This window comes from Cherax quadricarinatus, chromosome 55 (genome assembly GCF_038502225.1).
Source record: "Cherax quadricarinatus isolate ZL_2023a chromosome 55, ASM3850222v1, whole genome shotgun sequence".
NCBI classification, from domain to species: Eukaryota; Metazoa; Arthropoda; class Malacostraca; order Decapoda; family Parastacidae; genus Cherax; species Cherax quadricarinatus.
The window spans coordinates 20,090,454-20,114,690 of NC_091346.1; the positions used below are offsets into that span (position 1 = coordinate 20,090,454).

The 24,237-nt window shown below is 43.2% G+C and overlaps 1 protein-coding gene across 1 annotated transcript in view; it reads left to right on the top strand.

Moving 5' to 3' along the window:
• Positions 1-620: 620 nt before the first annotated feature.
• LOC128698897 (uncharacterized) overlaps positions 621-24,237 on the top strand; it is a 33,606-nt gene continuing 9,989 nt past the window's right edge. The window contains exon 1 of the mRNA XM_070096901.1: positions 621-788. Within this exon, the coding sequence (XP_069953002.1) occupies positions 636-788 (153 nt within the window). The 5' untranslated portion in view covers positions 621-635. The remainder of the gene's footprint in view (positions 789-24,237) is intronic.

Consider the following 24,237-nt stretch of genomic DNA (forward strand, 5'->3'; position numbering starts at 1 on the left):
GGTCGTGTAACATTTGTTCAATGTTGAAGTAGGTCGTGCCCAAGAATTAGGCAAGCGAAGAATTCCCAAGTATTAAGATCCCAAGAAGTTGCAGTGTCTGACAGGTTTGTAGATGAATGGTTCAGAGAACCGACATCGGTTCTCTGAACCATTCATCTACAAACCTGTCAGACACTGCAACTTCTTGGGATCTTAATACTTGGGAATTCTTCGCTTGCCTAATTCTTGGGCACGACCTACTTCAACATTGAACAAATGTTACACGACCTATGACTGCTGCACCTCTCCTGCCAACGGTTTATAAGCTCCTCAGCACGTATGCCGTATTCTATTCAAGATTGATGGACTGACCACATCGACTCAAGGTTGAGGGACTGATTACCTCATTCTCCTCCTGTTCTTCAAGATTCTCCTTTGTATGGACTGATGAAGCCACTGTGTGGCGAAACGTTTCCTCAATAAAGATACCCAAGAGTTGCACATGTGTCTAATTTATCAACATGAGAGGGTATGGTTTGTCACTGTATACTACACACGCTCTCCTCCTCCCCACCAGCGGAGAGGGGGGGGGGGGCAGGCGCTGACTGGTCCTGACTCAACAACACCAAACTCTCTGAGGATGCAGAACAGGCATCATGTTTCGCTTGCTCTCTTCCAGCTGGTGCCTCCTCCTCCAAGTACTGTTATTTCGCATCGACTTCCTAAACACCATCTTCGTCGGGAAGATAACCAGAGAGTGTCTCGTCTTTGGCTCTTCCATAAAGTGCGACTTTCAACATACTTCTGAGGTGAGTATTGCTCTCGGCCACTCACTGTGTATTGATTGTCAGTATGAAAATGATACGTCGTGGCAGATGTTGGGTTAGGTTAGGAAATGTTCGTCAGGAAACAGGACAAGTGTTTCCTGATGTGAGTCTTAGTCAGATGTAAAGGATCATAATTAATTAGAGTCTGACTCAAGAAGATACTGACAAAGCTGAAATATTACCGTACAGTTTTGATAAAAGTGGCAAAGCTAAGGCAGCTGAAGAAGTTTAGCAGAGTGTCATTCAAGCCGTATCTTACTGCTACATTGTGAGGTGAACTTAACCGTACAAGCGTAAGAACATAAGAACATAAGAAAGGAACGCTGCAGCAGGCCTACTGACCCATGTGAAGCAGGTCCATGCCACCCCCCGGGCTAGAACAATGACCACCTAGTCAGGTCACTTCCACTTAAGGAAGGAGCACGGCACCAGACCTGGTAGCCCAAGCTAGTCAGGTCCAACTCACACCCACCCACACCCACTCATGTATTTATCCAACCTATTTTTAAAACTACACAACGTCTTAGGGTCTATGACGGTACTCGGGAGTTTGTTCCACTCATCCACAACTCTATTACCAAACCAGTGCTTTCCTATATCCTTCCTGAATCTGAACTTTTCCAACTTGAAGCCACTGCTGCGAGTCCTGTCTTGGCTGGATATTTTCAGCACGCTATTTACATCCCTTTTATTTATTCCTGTTTTAATGTTCAATCTGGGTATCTTTATTGTAGACGTTTCGTCATCCAGTGGCTTTATCAATACAAACTCTAGGACATAGCTTGAAGACAGTAGGACTATATACAGGAGATGAAGTAATCAGTCCCTCAACCTTGGAGTAGGTGCGAAGAGCACCATAGTCGTGGAGATTCAGAATCTCCAGTTGGATGAATCTTAATAGGATTCAACTGGCTGAGTGGTTAACGCACTGGCCATGGCATCATGGATCAATACATTATCTTTCATGGTCGATCAATATTTACCGTCAAATTTCCATTGCATTATATTGAGAAATGCTTATATTAATATTTGCTTATTTCCTTATCTTCACACACACACACACCCTATCTCTCTCTCTCTCTCTCTCTGTGAGAGTAAGACACATGTGCAACATCTGGGTATCTTTATTGTAGACGTTTCGCCATTCAGTGGCTTTATCAATACAAATTCCAGGACATAACTTGAAGACAGTAGAACTATGTACAGAAGATGAGGTAATCAGTCCCTCAACCTAGGAGTAGGTGCGAACAGCACCATAGTCGTGGAGATTCTGAAGCAGAAGAAAGAATCCTGGCGCTTATATAGTAACGTCAGGTGAAGCAGACGAGGGCAAATTCACTGGTGGGCGGGATTCCCCAGTGGAAGTAGGTCCTTCCCAAAGAGATGGGTTAGTTGTTGTAGTAGTAGTTGTCGTAGTTGTGAAGGTTATGTACATGTCCTCAGAATTAAGATTCCATGATGTTGCAGTGTCTGACAAGTTGTGTACGAATGGTATATAATACCGGTATTATATACCATTCGTACACAACTCTCTCTCTCTCTCTCTCTCTCTCTCTCTCTCCTGCCTCAACACTCAGTCAAGTTGTGAATATAGTATACCAAGAACAGACTTCTCTTTTGGTTTAATCTAGATGTTAAACCGAAACATTTAGGAAGCTTAGCACATGCTTTGAGCAGAAATTACTGAGGAATGATGAAAAAAAAAAACAATGGTTATAAATGACCATAATTTTTAAAGGGGTGGACCGGTAAGCCAGCGGAAGGCCTCGGTCAGATGACCAAAAGCTCCAAAGGCGGGTCATCATCTGACTAAGACCCGCGTCAGGAAACATTTGTCCTGTTTCCTGACGAACCTTACCTAACCTAACTGAGGAATGACGAAGCGTCAACAATGAGGCAAGAGTGATTGCGGTGTTAGTTTAATATGTTTGTTATGCACCACATACCCATCCTGTGGGCGGTAGTCAAAAGATTACAGAGGTACATAATGGGTCCAGGGACTGGGCCTCAAAGTTTTGATAGCTGAGCAAGTTACAGACAAACTGACTTTATCGAGTACCTGATGAAGTCAGTTTGTAGCGTAACGTTTTATTAGTAATGACTCAAAACTGCAATCGTGCAGGACGTGTTTCCTGTTGTCCATGTTCACTCATCAGTAAGTAGGTACCTGGGTGTTAATCGACTGGTGTGGGTCGCATCCTGGAACAAAATTGACCTAAATTGCCCGAAATGCTCTACATAACAAGCGACTTTCTATATAGTAGTATGTCACTGATGTCAGCTATGGTCTGTATACCTTGTACATGTACTGGTAGTAAATAAAATAATAATAATAATAATAATTCTTTTTCCTCCTCTTCTTCTTCTTCTTCTTCTTCTTCTTCTTCTTCTTCTTCTTCTTCTTCTTCTTCTTCTTCTTCTTCTTATTCATAATAATAATAATATTATTATTATTATTATTATTTTATATTTTATTTAAAACATGACAGTACAAAAATATAATATATAGAACACATTATGCTCAATAACTATAACACCATCCTACCCACAACTAAGATTACACCTCACACTTACAACTCCGTGTGGGTACACCCTCCCTTGTTCCCTCATCCTGTCACTTAACCCAGACCTGTTGGAGCTACCCAACAGAATTACACAGTGAACAACACTTATGTACACATCCCTCGAAATGGTACATAACTTGTACCCTCAGATACATCCATTTTTCACCCCACATTGATGATGTAAGCGACCACTAGAAAACCATTACAGACCATGCAATTCACTGCACTGAACATATACACCCAGACATATTACGCCCACCCCGGTGGTTATTTAACCACCACTATTGACAACCTAAGAATACAAACAATGGATATTATCTAAACTGATTTCACGTATCTTAAACCATACCCCCGGCCGGGATTGAACCCGCGGTCATAGAGTCTCAAAACTCCATTACGATTTCTTGATTCACGTATCCCAACTATGGTGTCTCAGTATACAAATAAGCCGCACATAGAAGAGAGGAGATTACGACGACGTTTCGGTCCGACTGGGATGTTTTACAAAGTGACTTTGTAAATGGTCCAAATCGGACCGAAACGTCGTCGTAATATCCTCTCTTCTATGTGCGGGTTATTTGTATATCGTTCCAGTCACGGTATTGTGCCTTTTTTGTTATTTATGGTGTCTCAACCTTAACATTGATAAGATTACAAAGAAACACTGACTTAAAAACAGGTAATTTACGTGAATACTAAAAAGACACATCATGTATTGCTAAGAATTCAGCACAGGAATTAAACATAACATTTAACAAACAGGATAAGACATTTATACCCATGTTAACATTATCTCTTCACACTTTATTGCAACTCCCCTTAAACACAAAATTGTGTCTACCCATATTTTGCCATGATTAGTGACCAGATCTACCTGGAGTTCATTACCTTTGTAACTAGTTCAGCTATCATAACTTTGGGGTCCAGTCACTGGACCCATTATGTACCTTTGTAATCTTTGGACTACCGCCCACAGGATGGGTATGGGGTGCATAAAGATATTAAACTAAACTGTGTGTGTGTGTGTGTGTGTGTGTGTGTGTGTGTGTGTGTGTGTGTGTGTGTGTGTGTGTGTGTGTGTGTGTGTGTGTGTGGTGTGTGTGTGACTCAACAATCAATATTTGCACCAATAACTCATTACAGTTGTGACCGGGTGTGGAAGTGTGAATTGCTCATTACTCTATAATTTGTTCATGATTGTAGCCAAAGTATAAACGTAAGTAACCATTCTACAGAATTCATTACCTTTGTAACTTGTGAGCTCATTACCTTTGTACCTAGTTCAGCTATCAAAACTTTGGGGGCCCAGTCCCTGGACCCGTTACGTACCTCTGTAATCTGTAAATACCTTTGTAACTTGTCATGATTGTGACCAGACTTACCTGGAGTTCATTACCTTTGTAAATTGTGAGTTCATTACCTTTGTTAATTGTGAGTTCATTACCTTTGTAAATTGTGAGTTCATTACCTCTGTAACTTGCTCAGCTATCAAAACTTTGGAGTCCAGTCCCTGGACAAATTATGTACCTGGAGTACCTGGAGTTTACCTGGAGAGAGTTTCGGGGGTCAACGCCCCCGCGGCCCGGTCTGTGACCAGGCCTCCTGGTGGATCAGCGCCTGATCAACCAGGCTGTTGCTGCTGGCTGCACGCAAACCAACGTACGAGCCACAGCCCGGCTGATCAGGAACTGTCTTTAGGTGCTTGTCCAGTGCCAGCTTGAAGACTGCCAGGGGTCTGTTGGTAATCCCCCTTATGTGTGCTGGGAGGCAGTTGAACAGTCTCGGGCCCCTGACACTTATTGTATGGTCTCTTAACGTGCTAGTGACACCCCTGCTTTTCATTGGGGGGATGGTGCATCGTCTGCCAAGTCTTTTGCTTTCGTAGTGAGTGATTTTCGTGTGCAAGTTTGGTACTAGTCCCTCTAGGATTTTCCAGGTGTATATAATCATGTATCTCTCCCTCCTGCGTTCCAGGGAATACAGGTTTAGAAACCTCAAGCGCTCCCAGTAATTGAGGTGTTTTATCTCCGTTATGCGCGCCGTGAAAGTTCTCTGTACATTTTCTAGGTCGGCAATTTCACCTGCCTTGAAAGGTGCTGTTAGAGTGCAGCAATATTCCAGCCTAGATAGAACAAGTGACCTGAAGAGTGTCATCATGGGCTTGGCCTCCCTAGTTTTGAAGGTTCTCATTATCCATCCTGTCATTTTTCTAGCAGATGCGATTGATACAATGTTATGGTCCTTGAAGGTGAGATCCTCCGACATAATCACTCCTAGGTCTTTGACGTTGGTGTTTCGCTCTATTTTGTGGCCAGAATTTGTTTTGTACTCTGATGAAGATTTAATTTCCTCATGTTTACCATATCTGAGTAATTGAAATTTCTCATCGTTGAACTTCATATTGTTTTCTGCAGCCCACTGAAAGATTTGGTTGATGTCCGCCTGGAGCCTTGCAGTGTCTGCAATGGAAGACACTGTCATGCAGATTCGGGTGTCATCTGCAAAGGAAGACACGGTGCTGTGGCTGACATCCTTGTCTATGTCGGATATGAGGATGAGGAACAAGATGGGAGCTAGTACTGTGCCTTGTGGGACAGAGCTTGTCACCGTAGCTGCCTCGGACTTTACTCTGTTGACGACTACTCTCTGTGTTCTGTTAGTGAGGAAATTATAGATCCATCGACCGACTTTTCCTGTTATTCCTTTAGCGCGCATTTTGTGCGCTATTACGCCATGGTCACACTTGTCGAAGGCTTTTGCAAAGTCTGTATATATTACATCTGCATTCTTTTTGTCTTCTAGTGCATTTAGGACCTTGTCGTAGTGATCCAGTAGTTGAGACAGACAGGAGCGACCTGTTCTAAACCCATGTTGCCCTGGGTTGTGTAACTGATGGGTTTCTAGATGGGTGGTGATCTTGCTTCTTAGGACCCTTTCAAAGATTTTTATGATATGGGATGTTAGTGCTATTGGTCTGTAGTTCTTTGCTGTTGCTTTACTGCCCCCTTTGTGGAGTGGGGCTATGTCTGTTGTTTTTAGTAACTGAGGGACGACCCCCGTGTCCATGCTCCCTCTCCATAGGATGGAAAAGGCTCGTGATAGGGGCTTCTTGCAGTTCTTGATGAACACAGAGTTCCATGAGTCTGGCCCTGGGGCAGAGTGCATGGGCATGTCATTTATCGCCTGTTCGAAGTCATTTGGCGTCAGGATAACATCGGATAGGCTTGTGTTAGTCAAATTTTGTGGCTCTCTCATAAAAAATTCATTTTGGTCTTCGACTCTCAGTCTGGTTAGCGGCTTGCTAAAAACTGAGTCATATTGGGACTTGAGTAGCTCACTCATTTCCTTGCTGTCATCTGTGTAGGACCCATCTTGTTTAAGTAGGGGCCCAATACTGGACGTTGTTCTCGATTTTGATTTGGCATAGGAGAAGAAATACTTTGGGTTTCTTTCGATTTCATTTATGGCTTTTAGTTCTTCCCGCGATTCCTGACTCCTAAAGGATTCTTTTAGCTTAAGTTCGATGCTTGCTATTTCTCTGACCAGTGTCTCCCTGCGCATTTCAGATATATTGACCTCTTTTAGCCGCTCTGTTATTCTTTTCCGTCGCCTGTAAAGGGAGCGCCTGTCTCTTTCTATTTTACATCTACTCCTCCTTTTTCTTAGAGGAATAAGCCTTGTGCATACATCGAGTGCCACCGAGTTAATCTGTTCTAGGCATAAGTTTGGGTCTGTGTTGCTTAGTATATCTTCCCAGCTTATATCGGTTAGGACTTGGTTTACTTGGTCCCACTTTATGTTTTTGTTATTGAAGTTGAATTTGGTGAATGCTCCCTCATGACTAGTCTCATTTTGTCGGTCTGGGGCTCCATGCATACATGTCTGAACCTCAATTATGTTGTGATCTGAGTATATTGTTTTTGATATGGTGACATTTCTTATCAGATCATCATTGTTAGTGAAGATGAGGTCTAGTGTATTCTCCAGTCTTGTAGGCTCTATTATTTGCTGGTTTAAATTGAATTTTGTGCAGAGATTTAAAAGCTCGTGTGAGTGTGAGTTTTCATCAGAGCTGCCTCCTGGTGTTATTTCTGCAACAATATTATTTGCTATATTCCTCCATTTTAGGTGCCTTAAGTTGAAATCCCCCAGGAGCAAGATGTTGGGTGCAGGAGCTGGAAGATTTTCCAGACAGTGGTCAATTTTTAACAGCTGTTCCTGGAATTGCTGGGATGTTGCATCCGGAGGCTTGTAGACTACCACAATGACTAGGTTTTGGTTCTCGACCTTTACTGCTAAAACTTCCACTACGTCATTTGAGGCATTAAGCAGTTCTGTGCAAACAAGTGACTCTGCAATGTACAGGCCAACCCCCCCCTTTTGCCTGTTCACTCTGTCACATCTGTATAGGTTGTAACCTGGGATCCATACTTCGTTGTCCAAGTGATCCTTTATGTGGGTCTCAGTGAAAGCCGCGAACATTGCCTTTGCCTCTGCAAGCAGTCCACGGATGAAAGGTATTTTGTTGTTTGTAGCTGGCTTTAGACCCTGTATATTTGCAAAGAAGAATGTTATCGGACTGGTGGTATTGTTGGTACTGGGGGGGGATTTTTTTTCCGGCATTAGTATCTGTATCTGTTGGTTTGGAGTGGAGGCCATCGACTGTGGTTCCACTCCAGGAATGACTGGATTTGGTGTACGATTTCTGCCATTTCCTGCCAGTTTTTTTTCCTTCCTGGCACTAAAAAACCTCTCCCTCTTGAGTGGCTGTGGCTACCCAGGTTTTCCCCTGGCCTGGATGTTTTGTATCTTTTTGTCCCCTTTAGATGGTATGCCTGGCAATTTAAGTTATAGCACAGTCTTTCCTGTACTGAAGAGGTACACATTTCAGGGTGAAAAAGCTTACAGGAAGGGAGTTTGCATTTTCCTGTTTTCATATGGGCATGGCATTTTCTAGGGTGGTCATAGTTGCATGTCCCATCTGTTTTTCCAGATTTCCCATGCCAGCAGATACCAAGTGCATAGTATGTGCACAGGCTTGGTTTCCGCTTGCCTTGGGTTTCTGTGACTGTATTCCCTGTTGGTGCATGTTTCCCTGTCTTACTTCTATCCTCCCTAGCACCAACAATGGAGCTCCCACCAGTTGTTTTTGGTAATTTATCCTCACTATTGCTATTGGAGTCCTCTTGTTTGCTATTTCCTGCGGTATTTCTAGTTTGCAATATTGGTTTTATCTTATCTTTGACTACACTTGTTTCCCTACTATGGCTCCTGTCCCCTATGAGGTCATTTATATGTATTCCTTCCTGCGTATAATTCCCGACTCCCTGGACAATATCTCCAGCTTCACCATTTCTGTCTCCCAGGACAGTATCTCCAGCTTCACCATTTCTGTCTCCCAGGACAGCACCTCCAGCTTCACCATTACTGTCTCCCAGGACAGTATCTCCAGCTTCACCATTTCTGTCTCCCAGGACAGCACCTCCAGCTTCACCATTTCTGTCTCCCAGGACAGTATCTCCAGCTTCACCATTTCTGTCTCCCAGGACAGCACCTCCAGCTTCACCATTACTGTCTCCCAGGACACCTCCAGCTTCACCATTACTGTCTCCCAGGACAGCACCTCCAGCTTCACCATTACTGTCTCCCAGGACAGCACCTCCAGCTTCACCATTACTGTCTCCCATGACAGCACTATCAGCCCCACATTTACTGACTACCAGGACATCACCTCCAGCCTTACAGTTTATGACTACATGGCCAGTATCAAGGGCAGTACCATTCAGCCCAGACATTTTATGTTCCCATCTGTTGTAGAAAGCTTCCAGGTTTTCTATGAAAGCAGCTTTGATGTTGTCCTCTTTTAATACCCTTGTGATTTTAGTCCACAGTTTTTCCTCATTTGAGCATACCCAAAAACACTTCTCTGTTTTAATACTGCTTGTAGCTAGTTCTGGGATATCTGCACAAGGGGCGTGACACCAATTTCCACAAAAATGACAATTTATCCATGTGGAAGCCCGTTTGTTTGACTGACCACAGACTACACAGGGCTTCATAATGATTTGAATGGTTGATTTACTGCAATTCTACTAGCAACCTCTTGAAAATTCTATTAATAACCTTAAATGAAGCTCTAGCTATTTGTATTTCTGTTTCTAACTCTTTTTGTATATTGGACAGCTTACCGTCACGTTCCTGATTTTTAATGTTTGTGTTTATAGGGCGCCTACAACCCCATCCGTTTACAGTCTGCTTTATTGTCCAACGAAACTGTTTGAAACCAGTCCCGGGTTCGGACCAGTCAAGGGTTCGGACCAGTCAAGGGTTCGGACCAGGCAAGGGTTCGGGCCAGTCGATCTGCTCTGATCAGTGGGTCACTTATTTAAAACATACTGGTCGGTGATTTGAGCTAACACATGAAGGATCTACTGGAAATTATCTACCCGAGTAATATGTGATTTGACTGATACAAAAGTATAACTTGCGTGTTGAAGAGCCGGTGATATCTGGCAGCTCCTACAATGACGAACGGTCACCTCCTTGTTTATCAATCGCTGTATCTGGCTTTTCTCTTTTTTTTTTTTTTTTTTTTTTTTTTTTTCTTTTTTCCGTCTCCACCACAATAAATGCTATATTATCACTATAGTTGACTGGTGCAAATTTTGGAGGAAGGACGCTTTTTCTGTAGTAATAATTGCTTCTCGTTGTGTATATTGCGACTGCTGGTAACTACAGGTTATATGAAATTCACAGTAACGTCTCGTATTTCAAGAAAAAGAAACTAATGAAAGTCACTCCACTCCACTAAGTACCATTATAATACTGGTTAGTTGCTACTACAACACTGTATTCTGCTAATCACTGGTATCACTAGATTATATGCGAGTACACTGGCAAGCCAGGAAGATTATTAAAAAAACAGCTGACCTGTGGTAAGTTCTGGCGACTTCTGGCACCTGCCTCTATAGGCTTATCACTTCATTTACAAATTCACCTGTTTTCAAATGACACTTTAGCCTTTTATCATCAATATACTAGGGAGCCACTGTAGTATACACTATATACTATGTATACTCAATGTTATCAGGGAGACTTTCTTTCCTCTGACATGAAAAGTTCAATTATTATTTTTTTTTCCACACGGGACAGGCCTATGATTCCCCTCTGGCAGTAAACTCTGCTAGTGCACACTAATTCTCCTTTTTTGACCTCTGTAATCTTTTGACTACCGCCCACAGGATGGGTATGGGGTGCATAATAAACATATTAAACTAAACCCATATTTTAAAATTATACGACTCGCAGGTCGCACTACATTTAGTACAAAGCCCATTGCTAAAACTTAAGCTAGTACATACAAGTTGTGACAGTACTGCACCATCACCAATGCACGCCTACTTAACACCTACAAGACACAATTTACTCTGAGCACAGTACATACTTTCCAAGCTCACAGGCCAAACAGGTCAAAACGTGCAGTTATCTGGTGACTGTGCCACTTCAAGCAATAATGCACACACATGAATTACAAGGTATAATGCAGCATCTCTCTGAACACTTGTTTATACTCTCAGTATGCTGCATATACAGTGTACCCCTCAATCACCAACATACAACCCTGCTTGTGGTTGTGCTCTTGTACAAACACAACATCTACACCATACCTAATGAGAAGCTCATGAAACCATTCACACTTCCTATCGTTTCTCAGTCCATTAATATTTATAGAGAGACTCTTGAAGCCGTCAAAGGAGGTTTTCCTTTACGCACTGCAACACCCCTTTTCCCCTTCCTCCTAATATGTCCTTAGTCTTCATGCACCCCTCTGGGATCTCCTTTCACAGGTCCCTTTCCCCTGGACCCCCAGATCCATGCTCCTCCACATCTGCCCAAACCTTTTTACCTGAACGCTGTGCTGGAGTGAGCACATCGTCCACATCCAAGATCATGGCCGCTCTCTTCCGTGACCCTCGAGCCTTCCTCCCAGCCTCCACCCAGAAGCCATCCTCGAGCACTTCTTACACCACAGTACCAATTTGCAAACCCGCATCAACTTGGGCCTCCGACATGCCGCCCCCCCCCGCACCTCCGGGAACCACTGCAGCATCCAGGGCACCCACAAGCCCCTCAACGGAGACCTTAGCTGGGGTCCCTAACAAGTCATGGAGCACTGAGTCAATGGTGACGTCCACGGCCCTGTCCTCACTAAGCGGCACCTCACCTTCAGTCTCTGGTGCCTGCCCGGCAGAGCTCGACTTCCCCGGAAGAGTTACACACTCTCCTTCCCTCAATTCAGCCTTGTCGACCTCCACACTCCAAGCCTTGCGCAAAAGAGGCGACTCAGGTCGTGTTTCCTCCATCGTCTCCTGTTCCTCAGATGCCTCCTTACATTGATCATCTGCCTGTGAACCCTGTCGTTGAACACACTGTACAGCTATGTGATCACAGGCACTGCGCAAGCGACAAGTACGTCATTGCCCTGTGTAGGCCACCATCACTTGTGTCCTGAAGTCGTCAAGGTAAACATAGGAAGGAATGGGATGCCTCAATGTCATTTTCAAGGAGAAATTTCCCTCAGGCATCCCAGCATATGATCCTTCCGTCCACTTTCCCAATGTCGCCATGTGAACTGTCCCAAACTTCTCAAACACGGCACGCAGGTCCGCCTCATCAGCCTCGAAAGGTACGTTCCTGATCTTCACCCACGTATAATGGCGGGACACATCATGGAGCCTTACCGTCACAGCAGGATTTACTGGCACACAAAGATCCTGGAATCTGGCGACTGTCTTCGTATACACTAGCATTGCGAAACTTCACAAAGCTCCGTTATGCCCCGTTCAAGGCTACACCATACAGCTCTTCATTTGCAATGCCGTATGTGTCCCTGATGATGGCAGGTAGTAAAACTTGAGCCGAGTGGGCATACACAGCCCCACGCACCACTTCTATTCCGACAATATTAACCCGGCGTCTTGCCTGCTGCGCCATTTTGTGAAAATCATATTATTATTATTATTATTATCAGTTTCTTACGCACCAAAACCTAGTGACAAAACTCCTCACTCTCCGCCAAAGGGAAATAATTCGAACTTTGTAAAGATTACGAGCTTAAAGTCTAAAGTGGGTCGCATCCTGGGGATGCGACCCACACCAGTCAACTGACACCCAGGTATTTATTTTACTGATAGATAAACATGGACAGCAGGTATCTTATGGAAACACGTCCTTATGTTCCCACCCGAACCGGGGATCGAACCATGACCTCAGTGTGTGAGTTGAGTGCGCTAGCAATAGAGCTAAGGGACACCAAATAGTGGTAAACACTCCTGATTTAGTGTATACTCTATTATTATTAATACTGCCTGGAGGATGGCAGGTAATGTGGCTTCATATACATATATATATATATATATACATATACATATACATATATATATATATATATATATATATATATATATATATATATGTATATATATATATATATATATATATATATATATATATATATACAGTGGTCCCTCGTTGCTCATAATTAATCCGTTCCTGGAGCCGTTACTATAAACGAAATTTACGATTTACGAATCAATTTTCCCCATAAGAAATAATGTAAATACAATTAATCCGTTCCTGACACCCAGAAGTATTAAAACAAAAAATTTTTTAACATGAAATATGCATGTAGTACATAAACAATACAATGGGAAATGATGAATGAAACATTAACAGCATAACACTTACCTTTATTGGAGATTCTTCTTAGTGTATGGGAGACTGGAGGAGGAGAGAGAGTAGATTGTTTATAGTTTGGAAGGGGAATCCCCTTCCATCAACACCTCAGGTACCATTTGCTTTTCTGGGGTTGCTTCTCTTCTCTGTTTCTTAATGCCACTAGGACCACCTTGAGAGTCACTGGAGTCCTGTCTCACAAAATAACTGTGGAGAGAGCTCTGTTTCTGGTGTCTCTTTAACACTTCTCTAAAATGGCCCAAGACTTTGTCACTGTACATGTTGCCAACCTGGCTTGCAACAACCTTGTTAGGGTGATGTTTCTCCATAAAGCTTTCCATCTTACCCCACATAGTAAAAATCTCTTTAATTTCTGAAGAAGGCACCTTCTTCCATCTCTCTTCCTCCTCCTCTGCAGCAAGATTCTGAGCTGCGATGTGTTGCTCTTCCTTTGGAGGCCCAGTCCCTGGACCCATTACGTACCTCTGTAATCTGTAAATACCTTTGTAACCTGTCATGATTGTGACCAGACCTACCTGGAGTTCATTACCTTTGTAAATTGCGAGTTCATTACCTTTGTAAATTGTGAGTTCATTACCTTTGTAAATTGTGAGTTCATTACCTTTGTAATTGTGAGTTCATTACCTCTGTAACTTGCTCAGCTATCAAAACTCTGGAGTCCAGTCCCTGGACCAATTATGTACCTGGAGTTTACCTGGAGAGAGTTCCAGGGGTCAACGCCCCCGCGGCCCGGTCTGAGACCAGGCCTCCTGGTGGATCAGAGCCTGATCAACCAGGCTGTTGCTGCTGGCTGCACGCAAACCAACATACGAGCCACAGCCCGGCTGATCCGGAACTGACTTTAGGTGCTTGTCCAGTGCCAGCTTGAAGACTGCCAGGGGTCTGTTGGTAATCCCCCTTATGTGTGCTGGGAGGCAGTTGAACAGTCTCGGGCCCCTGACACTTATTGTATGGTCTCTTAACGTGCTAGTGACACCCCTGCTTTTCATTGGGGGGATGGTGCATCGTCTGCCAAGTCTTTTGCTTTCGTAGTGGGTGATTTTCGTGTGCAAGTTCGGTACTAGTCCCTCTAGGATTTTCCAGGTGTATATAATCATGTATCTCTCCCTCCTGCGTTCCAGGGAATACAGGTTTAGGAACCTCAAGCGCTCCCAATAATTGAGGTGTTTTATCTCCGTTATGCGCGCCGTGAAAGTTCTCTGTACATTCTCTAGGTCGGCAATTTCACCTGCCTTGAAAGGTGCTGTTAGTGTGCAGCAATATTCCAGCCTAGATAGAACAAGTGACCTGAAGAGTGTCATCATGGGCTTGGCCTCCCTAGTTTTGAAGGTTCTCATTATCCATCCTGTCATTTTTCTAGCAGATGCGATTGATACAATGTTATGGTCCTTGAAGGTGAGATCCTCCGACATGATCACTCCCAGGTCTTTGACGTTGGTGTTTCGCTCTATTTTGTGGCCAGAATTTGTTTTGTACTCTGATGAAGATTTAATTTCCTCATGTTTACCATATCTGAGTAATTGAAATTTCTCATCGTTGAACTTCATATTGTTTTCTGCAGCCCACTGAAAGATTTGGTTGATGTCTGCCTGGAGCTTTGCAGTGTCTGCAATGGAAGACACTGTCATGCAGATTCGGGTGTCATCTGCAAAGGAAGACACGGTGCTGTGGCTGACATCCTTGTCTATGTCGGATATAAGGATGAGGAACAAGATGGGAGCGAGTACTGTGCCTTGTGGAACAGAGCTTTTCACCGTAGCTGCCTCGGACTTTACTCTGTTGACGACTACTCTCTGTGTTCTGTTAGTGAGGAAATTATAGATCCATCGACCGACTTTTCCTGTTATTCCTTTAGCACGCATTTTGTGCGCTATTACGCCATGGTCACACTTGTCGAAGGCTTTTGCAAAGTCTGTATATATTACATCTGCATTCTTTTTGTCTTCTAGTGCATTTAGGACCTTGTCGTAGTGGTCCAATAGTTGAGACAGACAGGAGCGACCTGTTCTAAACCCATGTTGCCCTGGGTTGTGTAACTGATGGGTTTCTAGATGCGTGGTGATCTTGCTTCTTAGGACCCTTTCAAAGATTTTTATGATATGGGATGTTAGTGCTATTGGTCTGTAGTTTTTTGCTGTTGCTTTACTGCCCCCTTTGTGGAGTGGGGCTATGTCTGTTGTTTTTAGTAACTGTGGGACGACCCCCGTGTCCATGCTCCCTCTCCATAGGATGGAAAAGGCTCGTGATAGGGGCTTCTTGCAGTTCTTGATGAACACAGAGTTCCATGAGTCTGGCCCTGGGGCAGAGTGCATGGGCATGTCATTTATCGCCTGTTCGAAGTCATTTGGCGTCAGGATAACATCGGATAGGCTTGTGTTAATCAAATTTTGTGGCTCTCTCATAAAAAATTCATTTTGATCTTCGACTCTCAGTCTGGTTAGCGGCTTGCTAAAAACTGAGTCATATTGGGACTTGAGTAGCTCACTCATTTCCTTGTTGTCATCTGTGTAGGACCCATCTTGTTTAAGTAGGGGCCCAATACTGGACGTTGTTCTCAATTTTGATTTGGCATAGGAGAAGAAATACTTTGGGTTTCTTTCGATTTCATTTATGGCTTTTAGTTCTTCCCGCGATTCCTGACTCCTAAAGGATTCTTTTAGCTTAAGTTCGATGCTTGCTATTTCTCTGACCAGTGTCTCCCTACGCATTTCAGATATATTGACCTCTTTTAGCCGCTCTGTTATTCTTTTCCGTCGCCTGTAAAGGGAGCGCCTGTCTCTTTCTGTTTTACATCTACTCCTCCTTTTTCTTAGAGGAATAAGCCTTGTGCATACATCGAGTGCTACCGAGTTAATCTGTTCTAGGCATAAGTTGGGGTCTGTGTTGCTTAGTATATCTTCCCAGCTTATATCGGTTAGGACTTGGTTTACTTGGTCCCACTTTATGTTTTTGTTATTGAAGTTGAATTTGGTGAATGCTCCCTCGTGACTAATCTCCTTATGTCGGTCTGGGGCTCCGCGCATACATGACTGAACCTCAATTATGTTGTGATCTGAGTATATTGTTTTTGATATGGTGATATTTCTTATCAGATCATCATTGTTAGTGAAGATGAGGTCTAGTGTATTCTCCAGTCTAGTAGGCTCTATTATTTGCTGGTTTAAATTGAATTTTGTGCAGAGATTTAAAAGCTCGCGTGAGTGTGAGTTTTCATCAGAGCTGCCTCCTGGTGTTATTACTGCAACAATATTATTTGCTATATTCCTCCATTTTAGGTGCCTTAAGTTGAAATCCCCCAGGAGCAAGATGTTGGGTGCAGGAGCTGGAAGGTTTTCCAGACAGTGGTCAATTTTTAACAGCTGTTCCTGGAATTGCTGGGATGTTGCATCCGGAGGCTTGTAGACTATCACAATGACTAGGTTTTGGTTCTCGACCTTTACTGCTAAAACTTCCACTACATCATTTGAGGCATTTAGCAGTTCTGTGCAAACAAGTGACTCTGCAATGTACAGGCCAACCCCCCCCTTTTGCCTGTTCACTCTGTCACATCTGTATAGGTTGTAACCTGGGATCCATATTTCGTTGTCCAAGTGATCCTTTATGTGGGTCTCAGTGAAAGCCGCGAACATTGCCTTTGCCTCTGCAAGCAGTCCACGGATGAAAGGTATTTTGTTGTTTGTTGCTGGCTTTAGACCCTGTATATTTGCAAAGAAGAATGTTATCGGACTGGTGGTATTGTTGGTACTGGGGGGGGATTTTTTTTCCGGCATTAGTATCTGTATCTGTTGGTTTGGAGTGGAGGCCATCGACTGTGGTTCCACTCCAGGAATGACTGGATTTGGTGTACGATTTCTGCCATTTCCTGCCAGTTTTTTTTCCTTCCTGGCACTAAAAAACCTCTCCCTCTTGAGTGGCTGTGGCTACCCAGGTTTTCCCATGGCCTGGATGTTTTGTATCTTTTTGTCCCCTTTAGATGGTATGCCTGGCAATTTAAGTTATAGCACAGTCTTTCCTGTACTGAAGAGGTACACAGTTCAGGGTGAAAAAGCTTACAGGAAGGGAGTTTGCATTTTCCTGTTGTCATATGGGCATGGCATTTCCTAGGGTGGTCATAGTTGCACGTCCCATCTGTTTTTCCAGATTTCCCATGCCAGCAGATACCGAGTGCATAGTATGTGCACAGGCTTGGTTTCCGTTTGCCTTGGGTTTCTGTGACTGTATTCCCTGTCTTACTTCTATCCTCCCTAGCACCAACAATGGAGCTCCCACCATTTGTTTTTGGTAATATATCCTCACTATTGCTAGTGGAGTCCTCTTGTTTGCTATTTCCTGCGGTATTTCTAGTTTGCAATATTGGTTTTATCTTATCTTTGACTACACTTGTTTCCCTACTATGGCTCCTGTCCCCTATGAGGTCATTCATATGTATTCCTTCCTGCGTATAATTCCCGACTACCTGGACAAAATCTCCAGCTTCACCATTACTGTCTCCCAGGACAGCATCTCCAGCTTCCCCATTACTGTCTCCCAGGACAACATCTCCAGCTTCACCATTACTGTCTCCCAGGACAGCACCTCCAGCTTCACCATTACTGTCTCCCAGGACAGCACCTCCAGCTTCCCCATTACTGTCTCCCAGGACAGCACTATCAGCCCCCCATTTACTGACTACCAGGACATCATCTCCAGCCTTACAGTTTCTGACTACATGGCCAGTATCAAGGGCAGTACCATTCAGCCCGGACTTTTTATGTTCCCATCTGTTGTAGAAAGCTTCCAGGTTTTCTATGAAAGCAGCTTTGATGTTGACCTCTTTTAATACCCTTGTGATTTTAGTCCACAGATTTATCTCATTTGGGCATACCCAAAAACACTTCCCTGTTTTAATACTGCTTGTAGCTAGTTCTTGGATATCTGCACAAGGGGCGTGACACCAATTTCCACAGAAATGACAATTTATGCATGTGGAAGCCCGTTTGTTTGACTGACCACAGACTACACACAGCTTCATAATGATTTGAATGGTTGATTTACTGCAATTCTACTAGCAACCTCTTGAATATTCTATTAATAACCTGCTAGGTGGTGCACAACGAAACCGTTTGAAACCAGTCCAGGGTTCGGACCAGTCAAGGGTTCGGACCAGTCAAGGGTTCGGACCAGTCTATCTGATCTGATCAGTGGGTCACTTATTTAAACCATACTGGTCGGTGATTTGAGCTAACACATGAAGGATCTACTGGAAATTATCTACCCGAGTAATATGTGATTTGATTGATACAAAAGTATAACTTGCGTGTTGAAGAGCCGGTGACTGCTGGCACTCCTACAATGACGAACGGTCGAGCCTCCACCTTTGTTTATCAATCGCTGTATCTAGCTTCTCTATTTTTTTTTCCGTCTCCACCACAATAAATGCTATATTATCACTATAGTTGACTGGTGCAAATTTTGGAGGAAGGGCGCTTTTTCTGTAGTAATAATTTCTTCTCGTTGTGTATATTGCGACCGCTGGTAACTACAGGTTATATGAAATTCACAGTAACGTTTGGTATTTCAAGAAAAAGAAACTAATGAAAGACACTCCACTCCACTAAGTACCATTATAATACTGGTTAGTTGCTACTACAACACTGTATTCTGCTATTCACTGGTATCACTAGATTATATGCGAGTACACTAGCAAGCCAGGAAGATTATTAAAAACAGCTGACCTGTGGTAAGTTTCTGGCGACTTCTGGCACCTGCCTCTATAGGCTTATCACTTCATTTACAAATTCACCTGTTTTCAAATGACACTTTAGCCTTTATCATCAATATACTAGGGAGCCACTGTAGTATACACTATACACTATGTATACTCAATGCTTTCAGGGAGACTTTCTTTCCTCTGACACAAAGTTCAATATTATTATTTTTCCACACGGGACAGGCCTATGATTCCCCTCTGGCAGTAAACTCTGCTAGGAAGTGCACACTAATTCTCCTTTTTTTTACTCAGTATATAATGTTTTCCGCCCAAGATTGGTTCCAGGCGCTAGAGGGATGTATCGTATAGGATTGATGACACAAATTAAAGTTCTAGCACGTAAGAGCGACCGTGAAAACACCAGAAAAACCGGGAGCACAACGAGGCACGCTGACACTGAACCATGATTTATGTTTTATTTCCCCTCTGTAATCTTTTGACTACCACCCACAGGATGGGTATGGGCTGCATAATAAACATATTAAACTAACTAACTGCTGAAGCTCTTGCAGCTCCTCAGTGGTGAGCTCTTCATTGTGGTCTTCCACCAATTCTTCCACATCCTCCAAACTCACATCCAACCCCATGGAACTCCCCAGTGCCACAATTGATTTTACAACAGACATAGGCTCATTAGGGTCAGTCCCAAATTCTTCAAAATTCCTCTTGTCGACACAATCTGGCCACAATTTTCTCCAGGCAGAGGTCAAAGTTCTGGTAGTCACTCCCTCCCAAGCCATACCTATAAGGGTTATGCAGTGGAGGATGCTGAAGTGTTCTCTCCAAAATTCCCTTAGGGTCAAGTGAGTGTCTGTGGTCACAGTCAAGCACCTGTGAAACATTGCTTTTGTGTAGAGTTTTTTAAAGTTTGCAATAACCTGCTGGTCCATGGGTTGGAGGAGAGGAGTGGTATTCGGGGGCAAGAACTTTACTGTGATGAACCCAAACTCCTCGAAAATTAGGTCATCCAAGTTTGGAGGATGAGCAGGTGCATTGTCCATTACTAGCAGGCACTTGAGATCCAATTTCTTTTCCAGGAGATACTCCTTCACACTAGGGCCAAACACTTCATTGAACCACTCGACGAAAATTTCCCTCGTGACCCATGCCTTACTATTAGATTTCCAAAACACACAATTTACTCTTCATAACATTGTTTTTCCTGAACACTCTGGGATTTTCAGAATGGTACACTAGTAATGGCTTCACTTTGAAATCCCCACTAGCATTAGCACAGAACATTAGCGTCAGCCTGTCTTTCATAGGCTTGTGTCCTGGCATTGCCTTTTCCTCTTGTGTAATGAAGGTCCTCTTTGGCATTTTCTTCCAAAAGAGGCCTGTTTCGTCACAATTGAGCACTTGTTCAGGTTTCAGTCCTTCAGCCTCTATGTACTCCTGGAATTCATGCACATATTTTTCAGCCGCCTTGTGGTCCGAACTGGCAGCCTCACCATGCCTTACCACACTGTGTATGCCAGTACGGTTCTTAAATCTCTCAAACCAGCCTTTGCTGGCCTTAAATTCACTCACTTCACCACTATTTGCAGGCAATTTCTTTACCAGATCTTCATGCAACTGCCTAGCCTTTTCACAAATAAACGAAGTCATAAGAGTATCTCCGGCTAATTGTTTCTCATTTATCCACACCAATAATAACTTCTCAACCTCTTCCAGTACTGGTGATCTCATTTTTGGCAGCATAGTTACTCCCTTTGCAACAACAGCATCCTTTATTTCATTTTTCTTGGCCACTGTGGAACATAAGGTTGTGTAGGGTTTCTTATACATCCTGGACAGTTCGGCCACACTTGTACCACTTTCATATTGTTCAATGATGATTTTCTTAAATTCAATCGTATTTCTCACCTTCTTTACCACAGGCTTGGCACTAGGAGCTTTCTTTGGAGCCATGGTAGCTTATTTAGTACTTGCAAGCACTAAAATAAATGGAATATTATGAAATATTTCGCTGGAGCACGTGAGGGGACCTTCGCTCACTGGTAAACAATGCAAGACTGGCTGCTGCCCTGGCTCATGCCGTGGGTACGCGTCCCGGACGAACTACGACTCGCGAGTCAACCTATGAAAAGCGAGTCCATGTTTACACGAAAATACCTCTATGATTGGCGAATTTTACGATTGCCGGGAACTACGAAAAGTGGAGGACCACTGTATATATATACATATATATATATATATATATATATATATATATATATATATATATATATATATATATATATATATATAAACACTGATCTCTGGCTGAAGGACACTCGAACCTACGAACCTTGGAACAAGGTACGCAGTGCTTTACCAATCTACCCACACTGGACAATACCTTGGAGTCCAGCTTGCACTAGACTTTGATCCAAGGCAGCCAGCTCTCAGGGAGAAGGCTTACAGCTTTTCATCTCATCCCCTGCATGCATCAGCCTTACTAGAGATATTAACAATGCAAGGAATTCGCAAGAGCAGGCGAAATATACACAAACACTGATCTCTGGCTGAAGGAGACTCGAACCTACAAACCTTGGAACAAGGTACGCAGTGCTTTACCAATCTACCCACACTGGACAATACCTTGGAATCCAGCTTGCGCTAGACTTTGATCCAAGGCAGCCAGCTTTCAGGGAGAAGGCTTACAGCTTTTCATCTCATCCCCTGCATGCATCAGCCTTACTAGAGATATTAACAATGCAAGGAATTCGTAAGAGCAGGCGAAATATACACAAACACTGAACTCTGGCTGAAGAAGATTTGAACCTACAAACCTTGGAACAAGGTATGCAGTGCTTTACCAGTCTACCCACACTGGACAATACCTAGGAGTCAAGCTTGCTCTAGACTTTGATCCAAGGCAGCCAGCTTTCAGGGAGAAGGCTTAAAGCTTTTCATCTCATCCCCTGCATGCATCAGCCTTACTAGAGATATTAACAATGCAAGGAATTCGCAAGAGCAGGCGAAATATACACAAACACTGATCTCTGGCTGCAGGACACTCGAACCTACGAACCTTGGAACAAGGTACGCAGTGCTTTACCAATCTACTCACACTGGACAATACCTTGGAGTCCAGCTTGCGCTAGACTTTGATCCAAGGAAGCCAGTTTTCAGGGAGAAGGCTTACAGCTTTTCATCTCATCCCATGCATGCATCAGCCTTACTAGAGATATTAACAATGCAAGGAATTCGCAAGAGCAGGCGAAATATACACAAACACTTATCTCTGGCTGAAGGAGACTCGAACCTACGAACCTTGGAACAAGGTACGCAGTGCTTTACCAATCTACTCACACTGGACAATACCTTGGAGTCCAGCTTGCGCTAGACTTTGATCCAAGGCAGCCAGCTTTCAGGGAGAAGGCTTACAGCTTTTCATCTCATCCCCTGCATGCATCAGCCTTACTAGAGATATTAACAATGCAAGGAATTCGCTAGAGCAGGCGAAATATACACAAACACTGATCTCTGACTGAAGGAGACTCGAACCTACGAACCATGGAACAAGGTACGCAGTGCTTTATCAATCTACCCACACTGGACAATACCTTGGAGTCCAGCTTGTGCTAGACTTTGATCCAAGGCAGCCAGCTTTCAGGGAGAAGGCTTACAACTTTTCATCTCATCCCCTGCATGCATCATCCTTACTAGAGATATTAACAATGCAAGGAATTCGCAAGAGCAGGCGAAATATACACAAACAGTGATCTCTTGCGAATTCCATGCATTGTTAATATCTCTAGAAAGGCTGATGCATGCAGGGGATGAGATGAAAAGCTGTAAGCCTTCTCCCTGAAAGCTGGCTGCCTTGGATCAAAGTCTAGCGCAAGCTGGACTCCAAGGTATTGTCCAGTGTGAGTAGACTTTTAAAGCACTGCATACCTTGTTCCAAGGTTCGTAGGTTCGAGTCTCCTTCAGCCGGAGATCAGTGTTTGTGTATATTTCGCCTGCTCTTGCGAATTCCTTGTATATATATATATATATATATATATATATATATATATATATATATATATATATATATATATATATATATATATATATATATATATATATATATATATATATATATATATATATATATATATATATATATATATATATATATATATATATATATATATATATATATATATATATATATATATATATATATATATATATATATAATACAATATGATAAAAGTCGCGTATTATCAAACACGGAACTTCCGCCCGCAGATTAAAACATCCGTCGTGTCGACTGTCTTGAAGATTTCAGCTTCAGTTCTTACTAAAAAATATGTCTTAATAAAAACATCCGGTTTAATGAAGCAATAATTGATATTTGAAAACACAAATATATTTAGAAATTATAGCAACTAATTGTATATGAATTAAAAATATGCAGGTTGTCCTTGACATATAATTATACTGAACTTCAAGTATATCAGGTTAGTAATACCAGCATCTGGCCGGGAAATTATCTTTTAATCTTCTGTTTAGGGGTCTTATATTCTCAAGCAGTCAAATATTGTCGGTTTAAGCTTAAAGCTTATTGACGATACGAGAGTCACTGAGGTAGCTAGTTACTTGGACACCTCCAGTACGAGAGTCACTGAGGTAGCTAGTTACTTGGACACCTCCAGTACGAGAGTCACTGAGGTAGCTAGTTACTTGGACACCTCCAATACGAGGGTCACTGAGGTAGCTAGTTACTTGGACACCTCCAGTACGAGAGTCACTGAGGTAGCTAGTTACTTGGACACCTCCAATACGAGAGTCACTGAGGTAGCTAGTCACTTGGACACCTCCAATACGAGAGTCACTGAGGTAGCTAGTCACTTGGACACCTCCAATACGAGGGTCACTGAGGTAGCTAGTCACTTGGACACCTCCAATACGTGAGTCACTGAGGTAGCTAGTCACTTCCACACTTCCAATACGAGAGTCACTGAGGCAGCTAGTTACTTGGACACCTCCAATACGAGAGTCACTGAGGTAGCTAATCACTTCCACACTTCCAGTACGAGTCACTGAGGCAGCTAGTTACTTGGACACCTCCAATACGAGAGTCACTGAGGTAGCTAGTCACTTGGACACCTCCAATACGAGAGTCACTGAGGTAGCTAGTCACTTGGACACCTCCAATACGAGAGTCACTGAGGCAGCTAGTTACTTGGACACCTCCAATACGAGAGTCACTGAGGTAGCTAGTCACTTGGACACCTCCAATGCGAGGGTCACTGAGGTAGCTAGTCACTTGGACACCTCCAATACGAGAGTCACTGAGGTAGCTAGTCATTTGGACACCTCCAATACGAGAGTCACTGAGGTAGCTAGTCATTTGGACACCTCCAATACGAGAGTCACTGAGGTA